The sequence below is a fragment of the Netta rufina genome (assembly GCF_964035555.1).
Source record: "Netta rufina genome assembly, chromosome: 4".
NCBI lineage: Eukaryota > Metazoa > Chordata > Aves > Anseriformes > Anatidae > Netta > Netta rufina.
The window spans coordinates 61,712,422-61,739,513 of NC_140127.1; the positions used below are offsets into that span (position 1 = coordinate 61,712,422).

At 39.1% G+C, this 27,092-nt stretch overlaps 2 protein-coding genes across 3 annotated transcripts in view; one reads left to right on the top strand and one right to left on the bottom strand.

The window, feature by feature from the left end:
• Window positions 1–22,956, top strand: part of FBXL5 (F-box and leucine rich repeat protein 5) — a 35,722-nt gene extending 12,766 nt beyond the window's left edge. The window contains exons 2-11 of one of the 2 annotated variants that reach the window (XM_084286094.1): window positions 177–392; window positions 2,171–2,266; window positions 3,649–3,832; window positions 5,986–6,168; window positions 8,592–8,717; window positions 9,678–9,826; window positions 10,016–10,098; window positions 11,561–12,283; window positions 14,347–14,495; window positions 22,328–22,956. In XM_084286094.1, the coding sequence (XP_084142220.1) occupies window positions 177–392; window positions 2,171–2,266; window positions 3,649–3,832; window positions 5,986–6,168; window positions 8,592–8,717; window positions 9,678–9,826; window positions 10,016–10,098; window positions 11,561–12,283; window positions 14,347–14,495; window positions 22,328–22,404 (1,986 nt within the window). In that variant the 3' untranslated portion in view covers window positions 22,405–22,956. The remainder of the gene's footprint in view (window positions 1–176; window positions 393–2,170; window positions 2,267–3,648; window positions 3,833–5,985; window positions 6,169–8,591; window positions 8,718–9,677; window positions 9,827–10,015; window positions 10,099–11,560; window positions 12,284–14,346; window positions 14,496–22,327) is intronic. The other variant, XM_084286095.1, reaches the window with a different exon arrangement.
• Window positions 22,957–25,181: 2,225 nt separating this feature from the next.
• Window positions 25,182–27,092, bottom strand: part of CC2D2A (coiled-coil and C2 domain containing 2A) — a gene marked incomplete at its 3' end in the record, with an annotated part of 56,472 nt that continues 54,561 nt past the window's right edge. The window contains exons 33-35 of the mRNA XM_084285882.1: window positions 26,983–27,041; window positions 26,323–26,500; window positions 25,182–25,370 (exon numbers count right to left, since the gene is read on the bottom strand). Coding sequence (XP_084142008.1) covers window positions 25,182–25,370; window positions 26,323–26,500; window positions 26,983–27,041 — 426 coding nt within the window. The remainder of the gene's footprint in view (window positions 25,371–26,322; window positions 26,501–26,982; window positions 27,042–27,092) is intronic.

A 27,092-nucleotide genomic window follows, 5' to 3' on the forward strand; every position in this document is an offset into this window, starting at 1 on the left:
TGAACTGCTCACTCAAATCTCATTTTTGACATTTTCTTTATAACAGAAGGTTTTCAGCTTTTATGTTGAAAGTAATGGGAGCAATGAATAACAGGATCTAATACCTGTTCTAATGGTTTAACTTGACCTTGATATGTTCTTGTTCGTTGATTTTTATGAGCTCTTCTTTCTCCTAGCTGTCCAAGACCAACTTCTCCAACAACAATGACTTCCGGGCTCTTCTGCAATCCCTCTATGCCACGTTCAAGGAATTCAAAATGCATGAGCAGATTGAAAATGAGTGTATCATTGGCTTGCTTCAGCAACGGAGCCGGACAGTGTACAACGTGCACTCGGACAACAAACTCTCTGAGATGCTCAGCTTGTTTGAGAAAGGGTTAAAGAATGTAAAGGTAAGCAGACTCTAAGAAGGATTTGTCCTAAGGAAAAACGTGCTGTGATTACATGTTAGTTTGCCTCAACTTTTCTTAATTTTCTCTAAAAATAAATTAGGAAGAAAAGAAACACCTGTTATTACTTGATTTTCCACTTGCTGACTGAAATTCTTTTGCCATTTACTGCAGTTACTAAACCTCTAGTAAAAACTATTCTCAGGGATCTATTTTGTGGCATAGAGATAAGTCCATCACTGCATAACTGGAGATACCTTGGAGACAGAGTGAGAGTTTCAAATATGAAGACTGCTCTGCTACTTGGTGCAACAGTTTAACTAGAAACTCTAGTTTTTATTAACTTGTTAGGAAAGCCTGGATATTTTTTCTGGGGGGCACGTAGAACTGTATTATTGTCACAAGTGGAGATCATTACAGGACCTAGGGAGAAAAAAGTGCATTGTTTTATTCTGTTGGCAAGTAATGCACTCCTGCCAGTAATCCGTTGCTCCGTAATGCTGCTGGAGTTCCAGTCCTCGAGTAACTCCACATGTTCCTTCTCCAGCTGGCTTTTTCATGTTGGAATCTGCTGGAGAGGAATTCATCTTGATCATGTTGTATCATTTCTCTAGGGTACACAATTCAACTCCCCCTTCCTTAACTCTAAGAACTACAGTCTCCATTAATAATGTGGTGTTTAGAAATGTATAGATGTTCTGTATTTCAGTAAGCAAAATAGTAAAATGTAATCAATCAACAGCATATTTGATATCCAGAGTGGTTTTTGAACTAGAATCTTGCACATAATTTTTTTCCTTGAATATCAAACGTTAAAATTTGTTTTGTTTCCGTTAATGAATTAGAACATAAAGGAATGTGAAGGAGAAAGAAAATGAACATTTGGATTTGTGTTATAGCCTCTATAATAGGGTGTTAGTGTTATTCTGTTGCTTGTATTGACTTCTTATATGGAAAAAAAGACTTTTTCTAACTTCCTTTAGATATGTTAATTGTCTAACTTTTTTTTCTGCGATTAGTTTGATTTAAAGTCATAGCTTAGGATTTTCCTGTAATAGGGTTTCTTAATGTTGTAGAAGCTTGAAAAGAAAAACTTACAATGTTTACTGTAAGAACTATGAGGAACTTCTGTATGTTGCAATTATGGGACAGGCTAAAGAACCAACTTATTGCTGGCACAAAGAACAAGCTAACAAATTGATAGATGAGGTTGGAAGAAATTTAATATTAAAGTCACATCTCTATTTTGAAGTTCTTTCCACTTCAAAAGTAAATACATGTACGTTTACATGGAAAACCCATAGGACTATAATTTATGATTATAATTTTGAAGCTTGATAGTAGAGTAACTTATGTAAAATATATGCAGTTAGAAGATGAAATGGAATTACTATATTCTGGAAGAATTCTTGGGCAAAATATGCAAATATTTAGATTAGTCTAACTACTTTGAACTTCGAGTTTGACTGTAGATTGGCAGGCTTCAGGTCTTTGCTCTAAAGTGAAAATATGATTAGACAAGCTAATTCATATCTGATAAGAAAATAAACTGGAATCGGGCAGGAAAGGAATACTTTGTTCTGCCTAGAAGCAGATCAATACAGACTGCCAGCTTGTCAAGAAACTTAAAGTTAACGCATTCTTACCACTAAATACAGCAAACAGCATCACAGAACGTACTGCATACATGGTCTTTGTGTTGAAATACCAGTTTGTCTAATAGTTCAACCCCTGAATGGATGGACAGGGTTAGATAAGTTAAATCTTTTCTTTCTTTTCAGAATGAATATGAACAGCTAAACTATGCGAAACAGCTGAAGGAAAGATTGGAAGCCTTTACCAGGGATTTCCTTCCTCATATGAAAGAGGAAGAGGAGGTATGTAGTTCTCAAATAGTACGCTGATCTTCCTTGTGGTTTGAAATGACTGTGCGGAGACAAAGGCCTTAAGAGACTGGCATAATAATTAAAACAGAATTGTGTAAAAAACAAAAACAAAACAAAACTCAATTTGCATTCAGAACTGTGGTGTCATTGTTGTGTTCTGTAAATGGTATGTGACACATTCTAGAACAGTGAATATATTGAAAGTTTATGGTGAAATCCTGGTCCTTCTGAAAGTTGGTAACAAGTCCACTGGGGCTGGAATTTGTTCACAGCAGGTGTAGCTGCTTACCAGGAAGTTACTTGACACATGGTATGCTATTGCCTCCTTTTGACTGATGGTGGTGGATTAAAATACTGCTGAAAAGTTGAAATGATTATATAATGAGAGGGATAATCAAGGTTTGTGTTACATACATATGTATACATGCAATTGTTTTTGTTACAAATAACCTTTAAGCAGGGGTTTGGTTACATGAAGTATCCAGAATATCACAGTAGGGCTCAGGTAAAGAGGAACAGCATCAGTATTAAACATGATATTGCGCTTAATTTGTTTCATGATGTTGTCGTACAGATGGTTTAACAGTATAAAACAATCCATTTATAAGAACAGATGATGTAGTATTAAGGTGCCTGAAAATTGTAAAACTGTGGGAACAATAAGTAAGAGAAACAGAATGCATTATTGTAAGTTTGGTACCATTATTGTGACTTGCTAGACCTGTGAAAATATTAAAAAGAAAAAAAGTCTTCCTTCCCTTTTCTTTAAAAAAAAAAAAAAAAAAAAAAAGGAAAAAAGCTTTAAAATACTATTCGCTCTTAAAATTATGGTACGTGTTTTATAACTTCTAAATGTGAAAGAGTATAAGTCCAAAAGAAAGTGCAATTGTCATATGGCCTAGCAAAACTTAAAAGAAGTCCTACAAACCAGTGCTTCATGACTCAAACTGACACTCCCAAACAGCCTCTGACCTATATTTGAAACATAAAGACTAGTACTGCCAGTCTGATGATTTATGGGTATCCAAAAAGTGGGAAGCATCTTCTGGAGAGAACAAATCTTCCGAGGTCTAAGAGAAATCTTCCCTCATGTTTTTTCTGCCTTGCCACTTTGCATTGCGTGTGAGTACATTGATAAGTTGCTTAGTTTAGTCACTTCCCTTTTCTGTTGGGGAAAACAGGTAAACAGCGTGCCTGAGGCTCTTCAGGGACCCATTGGCAAGCACAGGGTTAGAACTTAAAACTGGAATGAACCTAAGGACAGGACCATCTACGTACGCCATGTTTTGCTTGGGGAGGAATGGAAACAGGAAATTTCTGTCTTGGTAGATCTGTGTCAGCACGGCGCTTTTTTTTTTTTTTTTTTGCTTTAGGTTTTTCAGCCAATGTTGATGGAATACTTTACTTATGAAGAACTGAAAGATATTAAGAAGAAAGTAATTGCACAACACTGCTCACAAAAGGAGGCTGCAGAATTCAGAGGTCTTAGTAAGTGGAATCAAGCTGAAGAGCTTCAGAAGGTCTTTAAGTATTCTGTGGATGAGAAGGCAGATCAAGGTGAAGCATTTAATTAAAGTGAAAGCAGTTTTTGCCTAAAAAGCCACACCAGTGGCATATCTACCAGTACAGTACTTTAGTTAAAATAATTTTTGTAAAATAGAAATTTCTTCAAAACAGTTTTGAAACGTGAAGACTTATTGTATCATACAGGCTTTTGGCAAACGTCACTGTATCTGATACTGTTTATCTTTTCTCAGACTTCTTCCCCTTTCCTCCCTCCCGTGATAATACTTGATACAATAAACAGGTAGAAACAACACTTAAATTTTAATTTCATGCTCTCATAAAAATTATGTTTTCTGTTTGCAGACCCAGCCTTTAATAGTTGTTTTTCAGGCCTGTTTTGTAAGCTTTTTTTTACTGATGGTTTAGTAACAGAGAATAGTTAGTCAACTAACGATATTTACAGTTAATCTGGGGAATCGGAAAGGAAGGAGCTGTGTTTGTGGAGTTAGTGCAAGGGTATGAATCTGTACAGTGTGTGAGTAGGTCAGATGAAATGTGCATTCTGAAAGTGGATGTTTAATTTGCATTCATCTAACTCTACCTTTCCTGATGAAACTTAGAATAAATGCTACTGATGTGCACTTCAGGCTTGTATTCTGACTGTTGAAACAGCCTGCATCCTCCATGCTTACTGTTCTCACTCTTAACAAATGAAGAAGAGTTAATGTACCAAGGAAGAAGGATTAATGTACCAGAAGTGTAATACTGGGGTGAGACTGACAAATAGCTTACTCTTTGGTTTTGATAAGGTGTGGTGCTCTCATCAGAAAAACTCTGTTCTGGAACCATTTCTTTGATGAAACTTGACTTTTGAACTACTGAACCGGTTATTTTCTACCCTTCAGGTCAAGCCTTCAGAAAACGTTGCTGTTTATGGTGTGAAATACTGTTTGAGTCTGAACAACTGAATAGGACAAAAGTAGCTTTATGGCTTTGCTTGCTATTATGTCTAGCTGGAATTGCAGTTTTGAGACAGTACCAACTCTGCAACAGCTGTGTTCTAGACTTTAGGGAAAGTGGAATGTATTTTTCCTTCTTAGAAAAGGAAGAAAATATCACAGCTGTAGTGTGCAGTTGTAGTGGAATTTTAGTGTGAAATTCCCTGTAGTGTCTGCAATGACTTGCCAGGTATCCAGATGAATACATTGATTCATCAATTGAAACTGGAGTTACACATCTTTGTTTTTGAAGTAGTAACAGATTACGATAGGGCAAATTATTTTTGTTATGGTTACCTTTGAAGCTTTTCTGCAAAGAAGAGAAACCTGGTCCGTGTCTCACAGTAAAGTCTTACAAATTAGGACACAAAGTACGTGAAATCTGCTATTTCTAAGGACTCCTAAAAACATTTTGGAAATATTTTTTTTTCTCAAGTAATTTGACTTTGTACAAGGCATTGAAAAATCTCTAAAACAGCAAAAAGAAACAAAAACCCATACCTAGCCAAAGCACTAAATATGTTAGTTTACAGATCTTTAGGTACCGTGGCAATACAGGAGAGCTATTGGAGATGGTTCCTGCTGTTGTCCATTAAAGTATAGGTTATAGTAGTTGATTTTTAGTGTCTGACCTAATATTTAGTGCCACCTTAATTGCTTATATTTCCAGTTAAAGCTTGAAATAAAAAAGACAGCTACAAACAGCTAAGTATGGATTTCTTGCTGTGTCCCAGTCAAGAGGTTGAGTGCTTTCAGTGAGAGTGGGCCCAGCTGGCAGACTTTGTGTGCTGATACTATTTATTGGGAATCTGGCAAAGCAGGTATATATATCATGTATGACATAAGGCATATTTTTAAAGCTTTCCAGTTATGAAAGCAGTATTTGCTATCTTGCTGTGGTAGAGTATGAGCAGTTTATTTTTGTCTAGGGCTTTCTTGGAGTCTTGTGGGATCGGAGTTGCGGGGCGGGGGAAGAACTAGCCAGTTGGGAAAATGGCAAACAGAAAACTAAGCTTTTTTTTTTGAAGGTGGTATTAAAGAGGAAGCTTTTTAAAGACAAAACAACACCTGTTTTCTTCTTTTCTTTTATCAAACAATTGTTTTAAATACTTTAATACGTTTTTCATTGATGTAGTCAAAATGTAGTTACATCGTTATTATTTAAAGCTATGAGGATTTACTTAACACAAACTTTCTATATTTCAGAAACTGAAGTAACAGGGCACACCACAAATATTACTAATCTTCCTCCTGAAGTAATGGTGACCATTTTCAGTTACCTTAACCCCCAAGAGTTATGTCAGTGTAGTCAAGTAAGCACTGAATGGTCACAGTTGGCTAAAACTGGATCTCTTTGGAAGCATCTTTATCCTGTTCGCTGGGCCAGAGGTAAGTTAAATTTAATTATTTCTTTGAAAGCATGTCAATTACAGAGTTTGAGGCAATAGCAAATAATGTTTTATCAGCTGTCATGTCATACAATGATCCTGAAAGCTGAGCGTTTCGGAAAGGTTGCACGCTTTTTGCAGGGGGGCTGTCTTGAAACTTGGTTGAATTAAAAAAACAAACAAGCAGCATCAATAAAAAACAACAACAACAAAAAAACCAGCAAGATGGAGGCATGAAGAAAAGAAACACTGAGTTGGTCATCGCTTATGAATAGCTCTTACATGCAAACTGTTTATTAGTTTTCCTGAGGGTTGTTGTCTTCAGTTAATGTTAACAAGCATGCTCACTAGTACCACATCTTAATTATAGTGTAAGGGGTTTTGAGTTTTAAATACTGCTACTATTTCAGTAATATTTTCATATTATTGTGTTACTAGGTAGAGATAAAATATATTTTTGTCGGTTCCTGACTAGTATGTTTTCCTTGTATGCCTTGTGACTCACACCTAACTGCAGAGTTGAAGTTCAGAACAACAGAGTTGTAGCACTTCATTGTAACCTATTCTTGCTTTTTATATACAAACTTCAAAGAAACTGCATATGCTAGCTTTATTATTGGTTCTTTAAATATCTTACCTTGTACTGCAGTAAGGACTAAGAGGTGGTGTGCTCCAGCTTCTGTTCGTCAGACTTGTGTTCTTTAAAATTTTCCGCTGAGAAACATAATGTTTGCAAAAGCACCTGTTCAAACAGACAAAATACTCTGTATTCTGTTAAGGCCAGTTATGAGAGACATCGGGGTGTATCTGTAGCTTAAAATATAAATATTAGTATTTGTCCAGACGTGTGTGAATATTAAACAATCACTGGAGTATAGCATTGCAGGCTACACAATTGATGCTGTGCCTGTGTTTGAGCTGAATGTGTTTTTTAATAAGCAGTATTTCATGTCTTTTAAGATATTAATAAAGTTAGTTTAAAACTTAAATTATTGACCTAAGAGCTAAGAACTCTTTTTTTTTCTCTCTGTACCTTTATGGCTTCTAAAGTCTGTACAGGGCAGAGAGGAGTTAAATGACTTTCTGTTCGGAATTAATTTTTTTGGCTGAATGAATCTGACTTACAATAATAGATTGGTCCCAGAGCTGGAGCGGGTATGTGGGGGGGGGTTTCAGAGTTCTAATTCGTTGAATTTGCACCTGAATCCTAGTTAACTTTATACTTACATGCCACACAGAAGAGATAATTGGCATCTGCTTAAATTGGCCTGTTCCTGAACCTGGTTTTGGCACAACAGGAAGCCATTCCCATGACGTACTGTCTATACTTGCTAATGCAGTCGTTTGTGGAGAAGTGCTCTAAACTGGGTGGAAGCTTCTCAGATAGGAATTACTGCTGGGAGGGGAGGGGGGTGTTTAAAAAAATATATATTTACAGGCTTGGTTTAATTTTTAACTTTTTTCTCACACAGGCAGGGTTTTTGAGGCTTTCTCTGTATTTATTACGAAGGTGGGATAAAGCAGATGAGAAATGTCACCAAAGCCTTTTCCTTCAGTTGGTTGACAAATAGTTAGGATTTTGTTGTCTGTGTTGTTCGAATAAGAAACTATTAAACAGGGGTTGCTCTTTTTTGTGGGATAATAGGGTTTCCCACTACCTCACTAGTGGGATAAGCTCTTCCTGTCTCAAGTATACCTACACTAAGGGAGGCAGCAGACATACTTATCCCGAGCCCAACACTACAGCATACCCATAGCTTGTGCCTGTGCAGTAGCTCTTGGTGATAATGGGATTCCCTCACAGCTAAAACAGAGCTGTCCTGATACTTGTGTTCATCCAGATGTTCTAGAAAATGATTATCTATTGATTAGTCATATAGATTATAATTGAGTTGTACAGCTGTTGTAAGTAGGCTCCTTCTGGGATTTGGGGTTTGTGCTCATGGAGTTGTCATGTGCAGTGACTAAAAACGGGCTAATAAAATACATTCTGATGGGCTATATGGTTGTGAGTTTCCCAAGGAAAACAGAAATGCCTCAAACCCAGTGCTAAACAAGAAGCTTGTGGTTAATTTAGTGACCATAAAGAACTTAGCACTTGCACAATCCAGATACTCCATAATCATTTTTGTTATTTCTGCAATCATTGGTCCCTTCTAAGGAAATAAGGACAGAAGGCATGTCTCAGGAATAGCATGATAGGCAATGATCTGTGTAATGGTACTGCAGTTGTTTCAGGGATCTCTAGCTTTAAAATATCAACCAAACATGACTTATGTCCAGGGTCAGGCCAACCTTAGTTGAGACAAGTGCAAAATTTTTTTATTTCATATGGTTAGATAAGTCACAGTATACTGAGAAGTTATTGCTGTTTTCTGCTCTAATGAGAAAAGTTTGTGTTCATCTCTCTCTCTTGGTGAGTAGGTGATTGGTATAGTGGTCCTGCAGCAGATACTGAGACAGAACCTGATGAGGAATGGGTGAAAAATAGGAAAGATGAAAGTCGTGCTTTCCAGGAATGGGATGAAGATGCTGACATAGATGAATCTGGTAAGTAAATTCTGATTTTTAAGTTCTGAAGTTCTTAGACCTTAGTTCTTTTCTGAAGTTCTTTTTTTTCTACAGATTACACAGCTATAATAAACTCATAAAATGGAGTCTCCTCGTATAAAATCAATTCCAACTACCATTTTTTTATAGTTGATTCTATGTACATGGAATCAATGACAGATACAGCAACACTTACTTTTTTATCTAGATTAAATGCTTTCTTAGCCAAGTAGATTTATACGGTAAAAAAGAAGTTTTGTCTAGGAACTACTTAGTGTTCCTGAAAGGAGTGCACTTTTTCCCTATTTTCATCCTGACTCTCAGATTGATGAGAATACAGGGGAGACATTGACAACAAAAAGGCAGCTGGTATTGATGTGCTGAAATAGCTCATCTAGGAGGTAGCAACCATGAGCACAGGTGAAAGAAGAGTTATGGGGATACTTCTGGAGTTAGGAAGGAGGTAAAAGACTTTATCTTCTAGAAAGTTTGGGTGAATCATACTGCATCCTAATGTGTTCTAGATTGAAAGTAAAACTTGTCATAAGCTTTTACATCATGGGATGTGAAATGCCCCATGATGTTGTATTTCAATTCATTAATCAAGTCAGTGGAAATAGCTGCCCCAGACTGCTTTGAATAGTTCATAGTCTGTAGTAAATGTTTCTCAGAGTCCTTAAATGTTAATTTTCTGTTAAGTCTTTTACTATTTTTACTTGCTGTTGGTGTTAAAATCTTCAGGATTGTTGGAAAGACCAACAAGATTTTAAAGATGGGGCTGACATATGGAACTAGAATTCAGCAGAAGTTTTGATGTAGGGTACTTTCTGAAACCTAAGCCCTAAGCTTTGTTAGGCTTTCTTTGGTTTTCTGGTAACTTCTGTAACGTAAGCTGACAGTGTAGATTCCAAATGACTTACAATATTAAGTCTTCCTCTTTTTTTTTTTCTAATTTTTCAGAAGAAGCAGCTGAAGATTCACTTGCCATTAATATAGCACAAATGGAAAAACGTTTGCTTCATGGCTTAATTCAAAATGTCCTCCCACATGTAGGCTCCTCAGTGAAGACATTAGTACTAGCCTACAGTTCTGCAGTGTCTAGCAAAATGGTATGTAACTTGAAACCAGCATTTAATAATTGTGGCTGTGCAGCCTGGAATTAATAACCGTTGTGCCCGAGTTTAAAGCACACTGGTTGTGAAAACAAGTTGCAATTCAAAAGAATGTAAATTCATATGTTGTCTCTGACATTGTTTGCAACCTTGGCTAGACTTTGCTGATTATTCTTCCTTTTCCAGGTTAGACAGATCCTGGAGCTTTGTCCCAACTTGGAATATTTGGATCTCACTCAAACTGATATTTCAGACTCTGCATTTGAAAGGTTAGCTAATGGTTGTTTTTTAAAAATAAATAAAAAGGGGGAAGACATTCAAGTGTGTCCTTACTCCATTGCCAGCATGAGACCGAAATAAATCGGTCAGGGTTCACACAGAACAAAGGACTAGACCAGAGCAACAAATGAATGAAACGGCCATTACCAAGTTCTGCTTTGCTATTTACTATCTTGTCTTAACTATTACAAATTTATCAACGTATAGATAACACAAAATTAAATTGTTATGTATAACATTAACAACTTTAATTTTTTCATAGATTTAATTTTGGGAGTTAATTACTGTAGTTTTTGGTCCGATACAGCCAATAGCATTTGGAATACTGCTTTTTAAGTTGCTGATCAAATGGTGGGGAAAGTTCTAGGGCCTAGGTGTATTACTGTGGACTCCTGAGTTTTACAAAAGTCTGCAGAAATTTCATTAAAACCAGTGGGATGATGCATAAATATGGAGCCAGCACAAACGAGTCTTAACGTGATACTGCAACTCAGTGGCTGTTTATGTGCAGCAATTTAATCATACAGTGCTCTCAAGTTGTGTGTGCTAACAACACAAAATGTTACCGGCATGGTAGCTTGTAGAAGATTTAACTGAAATAAAGGCCTTTATGGAATTTGCATGCTTCAGAACTTGATCTTTTTGTGTCAGTCTCCCATGAAATTTAGATTCTCGGTCCCTCCTTATATCTGTATTTCCAGCCTTAAAATGTGTAATTTGAGAAAATGGATTTGGTTTGCTGTAAATGAAAATAATCATATATGGAAAACATTAACTGTGAATAGGCAAAGGTTAAATCAGCTATATACTGTTGTAGTTAATAATGCAGCAATGGTACTGCAGATCTAATTTCAGTTTCAGTTGAAAAATACAAGGCTGAAGGGGTGAGTTTGCATTAATGTCAAGGTCTGTTTCCATAGCAATCTAGGAGTAATCACCTCTATGGGATAATTAATAGCATACACAAAGCATGCTTCAGGAATTCAGCTATTCTTTCTGAAACAAGTGGAAAGTTCTTGAGAGAAAGACATAGGGTCTAAGTGCACTGATACTTGAGTATGGATAAACAGGCAATCTTAAACTCAAATAGGAAAGAAGTATTAAAATACTTTGAACTGAATACTACACCTCACGTTTCTTTTCTTTGTGGATTTTACTAATTCAGTAAGTTAACTTCTTGGAAAGCTGAAAAAAGTGAACTGTATGATCTCTCTAAGTTACTTGGCTCTTGGTACCAGCATTATGCATGGCAGAAACTGCTTTTTGAAGTTGTTGTCCCATATGTGTTTGGTCTGCTGTATTTAAAAAATTACTACATGTTGAACAAATACGGACTTCTTTATCTAATCTGTGAATTAATAAATTATCTCCCTTATTTAATCTTTTTTTGTATATTTATCCATAACAGCTGTTTCTGAGCAAACATAAGTCATTTGTTTCTTCTGATTTCAGTTGGTCTTCACTTGGTTGTTGTCAAAATCTTCGCCACCTTGATCTGTCTGGATGTGAAAAAATCACGGACGTGGCAATAGAGAGGATTTCCAGAGCTCTGGGCATCATATCAACTCACCATAACAGGGGTTTTCTGAAAGGCTGCAGAAACAGGAATGCTAAGACCTTGTGGAAAAACAGAGAGATTACTCTGCAGTCCAGCAAGAAGTATAATTGTTTGCATGAAATCAACAACGAAGACTTTATTGAAGGGAGAGACAGTGAGCATCATTGGACTGACCCTGACAGCTCAGAAAACTTCAGTTCTGCGTATGTGTGGATGCTAGATGCAGATGATTTAGCTGACATCGAAGATGCTGCAGAGTGGAGACACAGAAATGTTGAAGGGTTTTGCCTCATGGAACCAACATCCCCCATTAATTGTTCTGCATCTTGCTGCAGTAGAGACATTTATGGCTTAAGGACTAGAGGGTGGCAGCAGCACTGTGCTTCTACTGACTTGATTTACTGCGGTCACTCATTTTGTTGTGCTGGGACGGCACTAAGAACTATTCAAGCACTTCCAGAGTCCTCTGCACTGTGTAGGAAAACAATAAGGACTAAACAGTCAGAGAAAAAAGACTTAGCATACTCTGGGAGTGAAAAACCAGATGAAGAGACTGCACGAGTTCTTCAGTTTCTCAGTCTGTCTGGGTGTTACCAGATCACAGACCGTGCTCTCAGGTGAAAAGACATTTCTGAGCTATTTCGCTGCAGTAGGGTTTTTATTGGTACTTGTTGCAGTTGGGTTGGTTGCTCTGGGTTATATCGGCCTAGTTTCAGTATAAATATTTTTACTGAAAAAATCTGGTAAGTCTTAAGTGATCTTTGCATCCATTTCAAAATATTTATGGTACCAGACTTGAAAACTTTCTCCAACTTCACCCTTGAGTAAAAGGATTCTAAAAAGCTTTTTTTGACATCTTCCCTGGAATAAAGTACTTTGGTAAATTCATTTGCAGTAGGCAAATGGACAGTATTTATTTATACTTCTGTATTTGATTTGTAGTAATTTCTTGTTAGGAAATTCAGCGTTGGTTCACTCTTTTTCCATTATGTCTGCTAAACTTTTTAATACTCTTGAAACTTTAAAAACAAACTGTAGTAACATCTCATTTAACATGTATGGCTGGTGACATAACTTTTTATGTGCATAAGAACACATAAAACTTCATATAATGTATAAAGCATAGAAATTAGTTGAAGTTAGCTTGAACGTTGAGCCAGCTTCACAAGTCACAAAATTTGCAATGTGTGATATGTAATTGATATTTTACATTGTGTCAGCAAAGTGCAGTTATTGCTTCATAATGAAAATGGGACAAGACTGAAATACTTGAAGTCACTCGCTCAGATGTGTGGTAAATAGCTCTGGGGACTAATTAGAGCTGCTTGGAATGTGAAGGCTTTATGCCTACCTGTACCGTATGCCGTAGTCAACAGAGAATACATGGGGCGCTGCTGGCATTGATTTGCCTCTCCAGAGGCTTCATCCCCATTTGATGAAGAACTCAGAAGTGCCAGCTGTTCAAATGTCTCTTTGCAGCTCTTTTGGTAGTTAAGCTTTCACTTCAGTTAGCTGTGCTTTGTCTTTGAGCCTGATGCTGTCCGAGCACTGGAGCAGCCTGGTGCTGCTGAGTGTGGCTCACTTGATGAGGAGTAGGCAGTGCTGCATGTGGCTGGCCTTCTTTTATGGCTGCATCCTCTTGCACCAAAGTAATACTTGATCCTTGAGTCACAGGAAGGGTTTAGTTGTGGTGCTGGCTTCTCAGTGCTTTTTGGATATGAGGGAATACCAAGAATTGAGACTGTATTCTGCAGCAAGTGTTTGTTGCACTTACCAGGATAATGACATCTCCTAATACTATATTTGCCAGTTCATTTCATATAAACTGCTAGTTGGTTCTGCTATTAGCAGTTCTGTTTCCATCTTCTGATGGGAGAAGGTTGTACACCCGTGCTCTTAGGATGTGAAACTGAAAATGCCTCGGCTTGAATCTGATGCATGTTGGTTCAAGCTTGTGGTGTGGTGGTATTTTTTTTTTTTCAGATTAACTTGCTTAGCTGTCCCGTGAACTCCCAATGAAACAAGCAGGCTGGCACAAAGTGTTTGGTCAGATGTAATATATCTGTGAGGCTGCTTTATCAGCAACCAGTAATTCTTCTTTACTTGGAGGAAGAATAGCAAACTTCATCAGAGTAATGTGGTGGTGTGTTGGCAGACTTAAAAGATTTGGCAGACTTAAGAAAATACAAATTTGGTTTCCAAAATCACTTGAACCAAAAAGTTATACTTAAGCTTTCGGAAGTGTTATGCACCAAAAATTGCGAACATCAATTCTCTATTTCCGTTTTCAGGATGGGTTGAGAAATACACCTCACCTTGGAAGACTCACCAGAAATCAGTAGTGTTTTGGAGAAGCTTGTCATGCCAGTTCTTTGAAATAAGTGGTCATCTCTGGAGTCATTAATGAACAATGAACAAAGTGATTTCCCACTTCAGTCCATTTCTGTCAAAGGAAATTGTTACTTTCTGTAGGGAGTGGTTCATTTTTCAGGCCTGTTGCGCAGCTGCAAGGGTGATGCACCTCATAGGGTGCCAGACTGCCAGATTTAAAGCTAAATCATTCATTAGAGGTGTGCTTTTGTTACAAGCTGCTAGTAAATTGGTGACTGGTGACATAGTGGAGTACAAGTCAGTCTAGTGCTGTGCAAACTCTTAATGCCTCTCTTCTGTCTGTTAACAGGGCGCTGACTCTGGGAGGAGGACTGCCACACTTGGAACACCTCAACCTCTCGGGTTGTCTCACTGTCACTGGGGCAGGCCTGCAGGATTTAGTTGCTGCATGCCCTTCGCTAAACGATGAACACTTTTACTACTGTGACAACATTAACGGTAATGTTTTTCGTGAAGATGTGAGGTTTTTCTGGGGGGTGACCTTTGGTTTAGGGACACTTGAACAGACAAATTCATAGAATCATGGAATTATAGAATGGCCTGGGTTGAAAAGGACCTTAAAGACCATCTAGTTTCAACCCCCACCCCTGCTCTGGGCAGGGTTGCCAACCCACTAGATCAGGCTGCCCAGAGCCGCATCCAGCCTGGCCTTGAATGCCTCCAGGGATGGGGCATCCACAACCTCACTGGGCAAATTAGAAAATGAGACAAAACAAAGAAAAACATGCAAGAAAAAATTAAAAAAAAAAAAAAAAAAACAAACAAAAACAAACAAAACAAAAAAAAAACAAACAAACAAACAAAAAAACAACTTTTTTCTTGGCTGCGTAGCACTGAATTTCAAATATTGATTACAAAATCACAACTGTTAAGTCAGTTTTTTGCTCAAGTCTTTCTAGTACAGTTCTGTATTACCTAGGAGGACACTTCTAGTCCATATATCTCTTAATTCAGGTCAGCATAAGTAACAGAGACTAGAAAGGAAGTCTCTTTATAGCTGATAGACCCTCTTCCTCTCTGTCTTTTTCCTGTAAATCATGTAGTTGTATGTTTTCTTTGTGGCAGTAACTTGAGAAAGAGGCTTAGAATGGCACTAAAATTACTGTTTTTGGGAAAAAATGATGTGTTTTATGTAAACCTCACAAGTTACAGTGGGTTTGGTGTAGAATACCATCATGTGTCCTTGTAGATAATGTAATTTAGTTGTTCTGGTTTTGCTTAACTTACTAACTTAGGGTTGGATCTCAGCTGGAGAAGGATCTGGATAAATGCATAAAATACAGTTATGGTGGAAGGCTTTTCAGTGTTTCCCACACTGGAATTTGGTCTGTTATGTCAGGTCCAGTAAACATTCATAGTGTTAGAGATGGAACCATGGTGTGATTTGTATTCCGTGTGTGAATTTATAACAGGTAAGTGCAACAGAATGGAAAGGAAAAAAAGGATAACTGAGGTGACAGTTTTAAGAACTACAAGAACTAATTGTGTGTAAAACAAAATTATATTTCCCTGATAGTTCATGGTGCTTATCTCAATTTGCATCTATATTGAGCTACAAGCACAGCAGGGTATCCCTGCTATATTAGGATGCTGGAGCTTTGGAACTGCAAAAAATAAAACTTCACTGACATTTGGGAATTCAGTACATTGAAATTGATGTAGGATGACGTGCTTTATTGGATTGGATTCTAACGTTAGAAGTTCAAGTATTAAATCACTTTTGCTTCCATAATTTTTGGACTTCTCTGTGTACTTTTTGGCAGATTTTTATTTCAATGCATTTGTTTTTTTGTTACCTACTTCCATTCTATTTGGACTCTAGCTTTTTAAAACCTCCTTGCATTTCAATATGAAAATTAAGGTTCCTTTTTAAAGTCCTTCTCTGACTCTCCTTCCTGCACCGTGTTGAACTTAACGATGTCTTCAAAGACCAGTTAAAAGCCTTTCGCTTTTACATCTTTATTCTTTGCTATTTTTCTTCTGTTTCCACTTGTCCGTAATACCAGACTCAATATTCTGGTTTGTCTTTAGCTGTTTCTGCCTCTCCCCATTGTTCTAGTCCCTAAAACAGTGTCATCTTAGTTCACAAAGTCAGAATCTCTTGTGCAAGTCCTCCACCACTTTAAAGCTTGTCTGTTCTGTAATATCCCAAAGAAATTATTTGTATTTAAATAGAATAATTTCTGGAATAACTCTGTAAAGGTGTCCTGATCCTCTTCCTGTTTATTTCCTTTCTTTTACTGACTGTTGGAAGCTGTGAGGCTATAAGCTCTGCTCTGTAAAGCATCTTGCATACTTTTGGATGAATGATTCTTCTAGAGAGAAGTCAACAGGAGAGAGAGGATGTAATGGTCCAACTTCCTGTATCTGTTGAGAAGTAGCATCTTTTTTTTTTTTTTTTTTAATGAAAGTCAATAAAAACTTAGAGGTGTCCTAGCAAAATTTGGAAGTGGGAAATACCCTTTCATAACTGAATTCTTTGCAGCTTTATCAGGATACCGTTCTGTGTATTTTCACCCAGGCCTCATGGTGATAGTGCTAAACAAATGCCTTGTTCTCCTCTGTCGGCAAAAGGATTCTCCTTGAACAATTTCTATATTATGTGGAGTATCTAAAGTTATCTGTAGGGAAAGTAAAAGCCATTTTATTTATATCAACCCATATCTGAAGCTGTTTACATTTCTTTGCTCATACATAGATTGTATTATTAAGTGCTGTAAAAGATTTGTAAGGATGTGGAGAATAATTGCATAATTTTCTTTGCCCACCAGCTTATCAGGGATTGTTTTCGGGAAAGCATATTCTGGGATCATGTTGGAAAACCGTCAGTCTTGCGGAACATAAATGGAGCCAACAGCATGGAATTTAGCAGTCTTTGGTTTAATAAATATACCATTTTGTTGTCTTTGACATAGAAGGGCTTTACCTTCACCTACAGCCTGTGTTCAGATTTCTTGTTGTATAAACCCAGAGCCTAACGTGCGTGGCTTCGCTGGATATTCTCTGGAGATCTGGCTGGACTTGTTTGGTAGGCATGTTGGTGACTTTCAGATGTTCAAGTTGGATCAGTCACAGCTGTAGTACAGCAATAACATGCTGCAGATGGTATCTGAGCCCACAAACCTGCACACACCTCCAAATTCATTTTCTATTTGTTTATTGTTAGTATGAGTCCAGTTCTTGGTTTGTGTAGTAATGCTTAGTTCCGAATCTCTGCCTGCTTTGCCCTGCACTGGAGGCTTGAGTTAGGCAACCCTCAGCTGCAGGTGACAGCTCTGGTATACTCCCCTCCTAGTTGCTGGTCTTGTGCAATGGCTGAAACATTTGATGGAAGAACACTAAACTCAGTAAGAAAGTTTAATGTTTAAACTTTAAAAAGTTTAAACTTTAAACTAAATTCTTAAGAGTTACAAACTTCTTAAGTTGCAACAGGTATTTCCCCACAGGCAGCTTAGTCCAACTGTGCTCAGTCTCCTTACTGCACTGCCAGTTTAAAGTCCTGCAATACAGACAGCTCCAGGCTCCCTGCTTCCTGGAGCAGCACATCTTCGCAGCTTTTTAGCATCAATTCAATTTCTAGATTTTTATTTTTTTAAGAGTAGTCCTCAGGTGCGGTAACTAAAGGAATAGGGCATTAATAAAATGAAGTTGTGATCCTGCTTCACTCTTTTCTTCTGAGGTTGGGAACTCATTGTTCACTGTTTGATCTGTCTTCCAGCAATGGAGTTGAGAACTTTGAAATTTTTGGTTAGAGTATGGACTCCCGTGTGCAGATTTATATGGGAGCACCTTGTTGCTTTAAGGGTTTGGACTCTCCCTAGGTTCTCCAGATACACAACAGCCACTCTTTATGAGAGTGTCTTGGTTAACGTCATCAAAGGTTAATAGAGGGTAACACTCAAACAGAGATTTGAAATGTATATTGGCTTTACATGTTTTCAAAGGCAGTGCTTAATTTGATCACTTCTTTGTAATTCCCCTGTAAAGTGCTGCTTTTGCTATGTGGCCATCCAATGTGGTATGTGCTGTTGGGAGTGAAGGAGCCTCTTGCTGAGCTGGAATCCTCAACCTTTACAACTCATTTTCCTTGCTTTGGGCTGTGCCTTCACAGTGGTGGCTATGAAAATGAGCAGTCCTTCCTTCCCTGCTGTCCTTCCTGGTGTTGGTGTTAGCCTTTCTGTTCCTAGTTGATAAACCAAACCAACAACTGGGGGAGCTGAAGGCTTTTTTCGTCTCAGATGGGTTGGGGATCCATTCTGCTGTATATCCACGCGTATTTCTGCTGCCACAGGTGAGAGCTTGAACAAGTGGCTAAAGGGACATGGTGGCAGCAGGCAGGTGTACCGGGCTGAGGGGGCTCTTTCATCATGGTCCTGGTCTTGGTTGGCATGGGTGAAATGCTTAACTGCCTCTGGGAGATCTGTTACGTGTATTAGTGAAACAAAAACTAATGGAGATATCAAATAGCTGTGCTCCTTGCTTAGATTGCCAGCCATGGTTGTATTAATATTTGAAAGCCTTGGAGCTGTTCAGCAGGAGTAAGCAGACCTCTCCTGTGGGTCACCTGAAGTGCCTGAGTAATCAGAACTAGATTTAAAGAGCATTACCATAATCCAGTTTAGAGGTAACCAAGCCAGCAGCGCAGCCTGCGGCAGGTTAGATGAGAATCCGATTAACTCTGCTTCCCCAGGTGAACGACCCCAACACTCACTGAACCCACTTCACTGCCAGCACCGAGCTGTCAGGAGAACAAGAGGGGCCCTTCTGAAAACGTCAGCCCTGCTGTAGGACCTAAAAAGATGATGGCACTCACTGAACTGTATGCAGCTCCCTTGTTACGGTCTCTGTATTGCTTAACCTGGTGCTTCAGCGAGGTGGAATGAATGGGAGCCCTTGAATGTGGAGTCCAAAAAAAGATAATATTTTTCTGGCATTTCCTCTCATTTAATGGCCTCTTTAAATAGAGACGGTTTGGAAACAGAGTCCAGTCTGAGGTCAGCAGCAAAAAGTGGAGAAAACAGAAATTGGGAAGGCAAAGAGTTGTAAGGACAGTCAGATGTAACAACGTTAGGAGAACAAAAATGGTCCCGTGACTGCCAAAAGGAAAGGTAGCGAATGTTGCTGTCTGTGTCAAATGCAAAAGAACAAGCTAAGGAGGACTGGGATACCTACAGAGGAGATGCATGACCAGTGATGGAGGAGATCAATTAACCTTTCAAAACCTAAGAATGAAATGGCAGTCTTAACCAAACAGACTTGCTGTTAAAACAGTTATTGCAAGAAGGTAATAAATATTATTAATAAGCAGAAATATCTTCGAACTGCCTGGATGTGCTCAGAAACAACACAGAGCAGCAGATCTCAGCTGTGCTTTGAAACCCGAGCATTGTTTCGTCAGAGCTCTTTGTTAGAGGCGCTAAAGGAAATGCAGAGTTGTCAGGAGGTTTAGATGTGGGACAGGAAATGCAGCACAGGAGGAAGCTTTCACTGTGATGTGGTTAATGTAACTTGTAAGTCAGTGCCTAATAATTTAGGAGATCGTAAATTTTTGAGATGATGCAGTTTACTTACAAGTTTCAACGTTCTTAAAGCAGTCTTAAAATCATAAACTTGAAGACTGAAAGCTAGTGAAAGGACAGGAAGAAGGGGTAAGGCTTAATGGTCACTGGACAGGATCTGGGAGCCGATGACTCTCCCTTGCCCCCAGGAGCTCTGTGCTGGGTAAGTTCTGTTCAGCACTTGGGTCATTTGGTGCGAGAAATGGAATTACTTCCAAGTTTCGAATGGTACTCAGCTGCCTCTAATATTGATGCTGGTGCTGAAGATTTCCACAAGGACTTCCTGAGATCTTCAGTAGAGCTGTATGTGTGGCCGTATGTCTGGGAGCAGTGCAGTAATCAAACTGATTGCATGGAACTGAATTCAGAGCTGGCAGCTGCAACTGGAGGAGGATTGCAGAGAGCTGTCAGCGCTAATTCTGAGATCTTTCCTGTTTGCAGCAGCAGCCAGAAGAGCCAACGATGTTTTCAACTCTGTGAGATCACAGGGGTGTTGAGAACAAGATAGAGGGTGTCGCTGCTTGTTCCTGGAAGCCTCGGGGCACCCACACTTGGAGCTGTTGCGTGCAGTGTTGATCTTCCTGTCTGGTAAAGTGTAGGGACTGGAGTTTCAGACAATGTGGAAGAGGTCTACTAAGAAGAGTTAGGGGATGGAGCAGTCTTGCAGGGAGATGCTTGAAAGGCTGGAATACTTCAGAACACTTCAGTCCATGAATGAGAAGGCTGAAAGGGAGATGAAGGTCTGTGAAGGCAGTGGATGATGTGAACGTGCAGCAGCTTATTGAACTCTGCAGTACTGCAGCTCAGCGACAGTTGTTACAATGAGTAGGTGGTTGATTTAAAACAGATGCACGATGCAGTGAATTTCTAGAACTTGGTCCTGTGGGGAACTGTGAAAGCAGTTTGTATCAAAGCATTAAAAAGGGGTTAAACAAATTCCTGCACGGAGAGCCATAAACAAATACTGAAGGAAATGAGCTTCAACATCTCGTACCCCAGTACTGAATGCTGTGGGCAACGGGAGAGGTCTGTACAGGGGCTTCTGTGACTGCCCTGGACAACACTTGCTGTTGGCAGTGCCAAGTTGGCGCTGGGTTGGATGGACTGCTGGCCAGCTCTTCTGTTCAGTTGCTAGCACGAGGAGAGCATTCTTGAGGTGAGCAATGAAGTGATGGAAAGCATTATTAGAAGTGTAGTGAGTGACGCTGTGCCTTGGGAAGTTGTGGTTCTGTAAGTTTTGTCACGAGCGTTGTTCCTAGAAGTGGGAGTTGCTTCAGGACTGCTGATGCGCTGCTTAGCTGTGGCAGGGGTGAGGAGATTCAGCCACGGCTTGGGAAGTGCTTCTGCCCACAACGTGCTCTGCGGTGTGCTAAACCACCTTTTCAGAAGCACCAAGTCTCCTATTTGAAGGAGTGTGGAAGAAGCTTTCAAACAAAAGTTTCGAACTCTAGTTCGTAAGCGATGTGGAAGAGCGAAATGTAGCTCAGGTGAATAAAAAGACTTGAAAGGGAAAATAAGTTTTTCACCAAATGAAGACATTGCTGATTTGCATATTGTAACCATTGTCCTCCATTATAGCTTCAGGTTTGTTTTATTCAGTCTCATGCATGTTAATTTAATTATCTTGGAGAATATTGCTCACCGGTATGCAGCACGAAGCAAAAAACTGATTTCCAGAGAGAAAGTCCTGGGAAATTAATTGAATTATGACTTCAAGCTACTATTCAAGGGGGAAAATCAAGCCAGACGTAGCATAGTGCTCTTACTCATTACATTGTTTTGGTAATCTTTTCTAAATGTATTAAAAACACCTTCAATAGTCTTCGATTTACTTGAAGTACAAAGGGGAAAAGATGGCTTGTCCTGGTTAGCTCCTGACCAGCTTGCTGTGGGCAACTGTGAAAGTGTGCTGCTGAGTTACATTGGGTGCCAGAGCTCGGCCAACCTAATGTAAATGTTTGTGTCTCTGAAGCAGGCCTGTGGCTGCAGGAAATAAAATCCTGTACTAATAAATCCAGTAGTTTCTTGTCTTACGATCACTTTAACATTTCAATTGAAAGGGATAACAATGTGAAGGTAAGTGGAGGTGGGTAGAACCACAGCATTGGTTTGTACTGTCTGTGCCTCACAGCTTTCTGTTTTGGATGTCTCCTTTTTAGCCTTACAGCTTCGGGTAATTGTAGGGATAGTAAAGGTGCTTTTCTTTTCAGACTGGATTTCCAGTCAGAGTACAGGAGGTCCAGCCAACTATGAAATGTTCCTGGAAAAAACACTTTACAGGCTAAGAATTGTTTCTACGTAAATAGAAATAAATTTAGAGCTTGTGGCTTTTTTGGTAATACCATGATGTCATCCTCTAAATTTGGAAAATGGGACATAAATGTGCATTGTGAAAATACACCTCGGTTGTGAAAGGTAGCTGTGAGAGCTTTTTAAATCTTGCTGATTTAGTGTTGCTTATCCTACATCTGTGTCATTTTTGAACGTTACATTCATGGGACAAAACTATCAAAAAAACACAAAACCTCTCAAAATAGCTGTTTGAAGTGAGGTGTTAATACAGTGACGTTACCGGCAGCCTTTCAGACTTTCACAGTGCTGAATGAAGCTTTGTGTTTAAAAAAAAGACACTTTCTTCTAACCTGGTAATTCATAATTCTGCACCTAAGCGGCCTATTTTCTTCTTTTCACATTTGTTCTGTTTTTGTGCAGGTCCTCATGCTGAAACCGCCAGTGGATGCCAGAATTTGCAGTGTGGTTTTCGGGCCTGCTGCCGCTCTGGCGAATGACCGCTGACTTCTGATCTTTCAGTCTACTTCATTTAGCTGAGCAGGCTTCCTTTCATGCACTTTACTTACAGTCCGCATCTTGTGTTAACAATCCTTGGAGTGAGATTTGTTATACTAGCCTGACCCTCCCCACGACTTCAACATCTTAATTATGAGTGTACTGTACAGTGTTGTAACAATCTCACAAAATCTCATCTGGTTTGAAGGGTGTTGGGTTTTATCTTACTTAATTTGGGAAGATGGGAAAACATTCAGATTTTTTTTAATGCCACTTTCTTCCAAGTTTGGCACTTAAATATACTTTACTGGATTATTTTGCGTTAAGTGGATGTTTTTTTTGTTTTTAATCCATAAGTACAATATAAAGCTCTGCAGGTAATTTCAAATGTATTGTTTGCATTTGGGTAACAGTAAGACATCTTTAGGAGCCTTGTTTCTCCCCCTTTCCTCTCACCCCAAGTTCTTTATCTGGCAAAATTAGGGTAATTCCCACCTTCCTTTTGCATTTGGTTTTGTATTTGGGCTTGAAAGACGTACTCAAATAAAACATTCCCACCAACAAAGCTTGCTGTAGCAGTTGAGTATATATGCTAGTAAGGTGTGGTATCTGTGTACAATACCAGCAGGCTGCAGAGGTTCGGCGGGGGTTGTATGGTGGTGGCAGAATCTCCCATGTATGCTGTATTTCCCTTCCCTCAACAACTCAATGACTGCGTTAAGATGTATTTTGGAGCAGCTTCCAGGGGAACGAATGATGGTGCTGACTGCAAAAGTGGCTGCGTGGGCAGTGGGCGAGGAGACCATCACAAAAGGGAGGCAGCACTGCAGCCCATGGGGAGTGGGGGACTTGGTGGTCGCCTGCTCCAAGTGTTGTGGCTGTAGGGTTTTCTCTCAGGTGAGTGAAGGGGTGTAGCTGGCAGCCTTGTAGAAGTCAGGCATGTTTTACCCCACCCTGCCTAGTTTTCTAGGCTGTTAAGTCAAACTAGTAATTTTTACCAGTTTTACCACTTAGATACATTCTTTATGTTAAGATTTATTTCAGAGGACAGCAGTCATGGTGTATGTTGCTTTCAAGATTCTTGAGTGGAGGGAGTGAGCTTGTAGGCTTAGCTGGAGATAACTTCCAGTTTGTTGATTACCAGCTTGGCTACCAACTCTTGCAGGGTTTGAGAGCATTTTCTTGTTCCCACCAATACTGACAAGGTAAGGAAAATGGAAAACTCTTGAATTTATATTAGCGCAGATTTGGTTGTTCATGGTCAAAATCTGAACACAGGATCGAGGAAGGATGCGTAATGCTCAGTTGGAAGCCTACAAGAGATGTATGAAAGAATACTGTTGTTTATAGCAATTGTTGCTTCAAGTGAGCTGCATTAAATTTACTTTGGTGCCCAGTGTTTAGGTTATTTATACGTGGCCACTCATGCAGTGCTGGCTAAGGCAAGACGAAAGCAGTAACAAGGTTGGTAGTGGGCTTTTTTCTTGCATTTGTCTTGTTCCAGAACTCTTGTTCCTCAGGAGGTGCAGCAGAGGTTCATCTCCTTGCTAGTAGAAACCGTTTTCTGTGTAGACTGATAGAGGGTTGAATGAGCTGCAGAAAAATGTTTATTTACACCATGTTCTTTTCTACTCCTCCCTGAAAGGATGGTGCCCTTGTGAGATATCATTGTTGAGCAACACATCATGTAATGACAGTGCAGTTACTTGTCGCTTCATAACAATTCTGTAGAGGTGCTGTTTTGTTGATTATAGAGGGGAGTGCTGATTATACCTGTGGCAACCCCTGGCACTAAACCAAAGGTTTTGTCTAGCATTTATTAGATGGAGTGAATCTCCTTTGAGTGAAGCTTAAGAGCCTGAACTTTGATATATGTTCTAGTGAAATATATATATATATTAAAAAAAAAAATCACATCACTATTACTTAAACTTAAATTAGCAAGGTGTCTGCAGAAGATGACATCAGTATTAACAGTTAACACCACTACTTACATATTAATGAGCTAGTTTGATTTTATAGTAAACCGGTTTTTGAATCCTCATCTAGTATGATTACTTGCTTGAAGATTTCACACTCCAAAGTGATGTAATCAAATTCTAATATAAAATAAGTGAAAGCTCATTTAAGTTTTTGGTATAAGTATTTATTACATATGTAGTGTTGAATCTATAAAGAAAATGTCTAAAGGCTCCTGGTGTGATACAGACCTGAAATACAAAGTAACATAGCCTTTAAAAAAATAAAAGGTCTTCAATGGTAGCTCTTTGGTACCTGAACTGTATTCAAGGTCTTTATGCAGGAGCTTGGGTACTAACAAACTAACTATTTTGCATGACTGTGACTGTCTGAGTGACAGTGTCTTTAAAGAGGAAGAAGGGCTGTTGATAAACCAGAGCAACTGGAAAGTTGAAAAGTCAGTCTTTAAGGCATAATTCTGGGAACCAGATTTCACCTCAAACTAAGAACAAACTCTGCGCTTTTAACCTGGTCACTACAGGTGTGCATTTATAATGCTTTTAAAAGTAGAACATCCCTCTGGGAGCTATAAAATACTGTACAAAAATAACAGCTGCTAGAATGTTATAGTGTTGTCTCCTCTTCTGCTGTATCCAGTCTACAACCACTGAAGGTAACTTATTACAACTAATGCATTTGCAGTTACTAAAAATGAGGTTCTCCCTCAGTTTTTGAGCTATGTGAGATAGCTCACATCAGCAGTGTGAGAAAGCTTTCTCCTATGCCAGCAACTTCCTTGAGGTATTGAGAAAATTCTGTGCTACCTATTCCGTACAAGTGAAGCAACGTAAATCCACACAGAGAGAACACTTTGGGGGTAAGGATGAATATACACGGCTAGAGCAAATTCAACATTGGAGACATCAATGGTGTGAACTCCAGTGCTGTGTACAGCTTCTACTAAAGGTCTGACTTCAGAAAAGGGCATGTGAATAGGAAATCCAGAGACCTGGGAAAAGAAGGAAAGAAAAAAACACGGTAACGCAAGAAGGAAAGATAAAGGCAGATCAATAAATGCATCTTAAAATGTTTTATTGTGCCTGTAACTTCATCTCCACTGATGACCTGAGGAGATGCAATGAAAAAGCCCCCTTTATATTTAAGTGCATCTCTCCCTTTCCCTTCAGGTAGGTTTCTGCCATTTATCTCATTGGTTTGGGTTAAGTTCCAAGTGAGGTTGTTTAGAAATCCACTAGAAAAAAACTTATACTACTGAACACTTACAGCATAATATTGCAGCTTTTCTGCACTTACCTAGTTGCAATTCATTGTGTTCTCCTCTCTGTGTTACCTGGGAAGTTGAGGTGGACATAACCTGTCCATAAATACATTTCAGGTCCAATAGGAACTGGAATCTCAACTCCTTATGAAAATTGTCCTATTTGGGTGTAGTATCATTGCGATCTATGTTTTACATGAAGGGCAGAAGGACTTAATTTTGAAAACAGCCTTGAGGAAGAATGCCTGGGTACACTGCTGGCCATGCTCTTAATGACAAGACCTGAGAGCGAAGACCTGAGAGTGAATGTCCCAGTCAGCCCATGAGCAGCTGCTGTTAAACTGTCAAACTTTCTGTTGAAAGCTAAGTGGGGTATATTGTTCTGTACTGCTGTACCCCACCAGTCACTACCTCCACAACAGGAGATTACACTTGTGTTTATATCAATCTCCAACACTTTCACATGAACTGGAACAGACCATTGCTACTTCACCCTGTAAATATTACAGGGGTTCAACATTGGTATAAGATTTACCTTGACTTTTGGGGGGCAGAAGGCATACAGTTCTATGCCAGTGGGGGTGATACTAAAAACGTGTGTGTGACTTAAAGGTCCCTCCAGCTCACTACTATTTCCACTCACTACCATCACAGCACAAGCCATTTATGTTAAAAACTTTACCCTGTAGTCTCCAAGCTGTTTTTGCAGCTCTGCCTGATGGTCATCTTCTACATCTTTGCCTTGGTTTTGTTCCAGCAGGGGCAGGAAGTTACGTAGGGTAGAGGTACAGTATCGGTTCCAGCGAGTTAGGTGCCTGGGTCTCCATTCCATAATCTTTTCTTTTAGTATTTTTTCAATCCTGCAATATAGTACATCCAGTATTTACTGGGCTTCTGACCTGATCTCCCTCAACCCACTTCTTATCACAGCTTCTAGGGAACATAAATGACCTCAGTGAAACTCACCATACCTAAAAGCACAAAATCAATGCCAATGTAGCTATATTGTCTGCATGTTCAGTACCAATGGAAGGCCAGGGGTTTGCACATACTTTTTAAGTTTACATTTTCTCAGCTCCCTTGACCCCTACACTGTTTTGGTTTACTAGAAAACCATACAGCCATGCTTGATCACTTAGAGATTATCATACAAAAGGAACTGTTAAAAGAGAAACAAAGATTCTTCAAACTACCAGTTCTGGTTTAGGCCATTCTCAATTCCTAGCATTCAAGGCATGTTTTGGGACCATAGATAAGAATACACTGGAAAAACACCAGAAGGTGCTCCCCCTGTAGTGAGCAGTCTTCATGTTGACAGCATTTGTTTTAGTGATAGACCTACCTGCCCTGTAGTTCCATTGCAGCAGCCTTGTCTGAATGCTGATACACTAATTCTTCAGGCTAGAATTAAGTAAAACATTTCCATATTAAAAAGCACAATCTCTTCTAGCT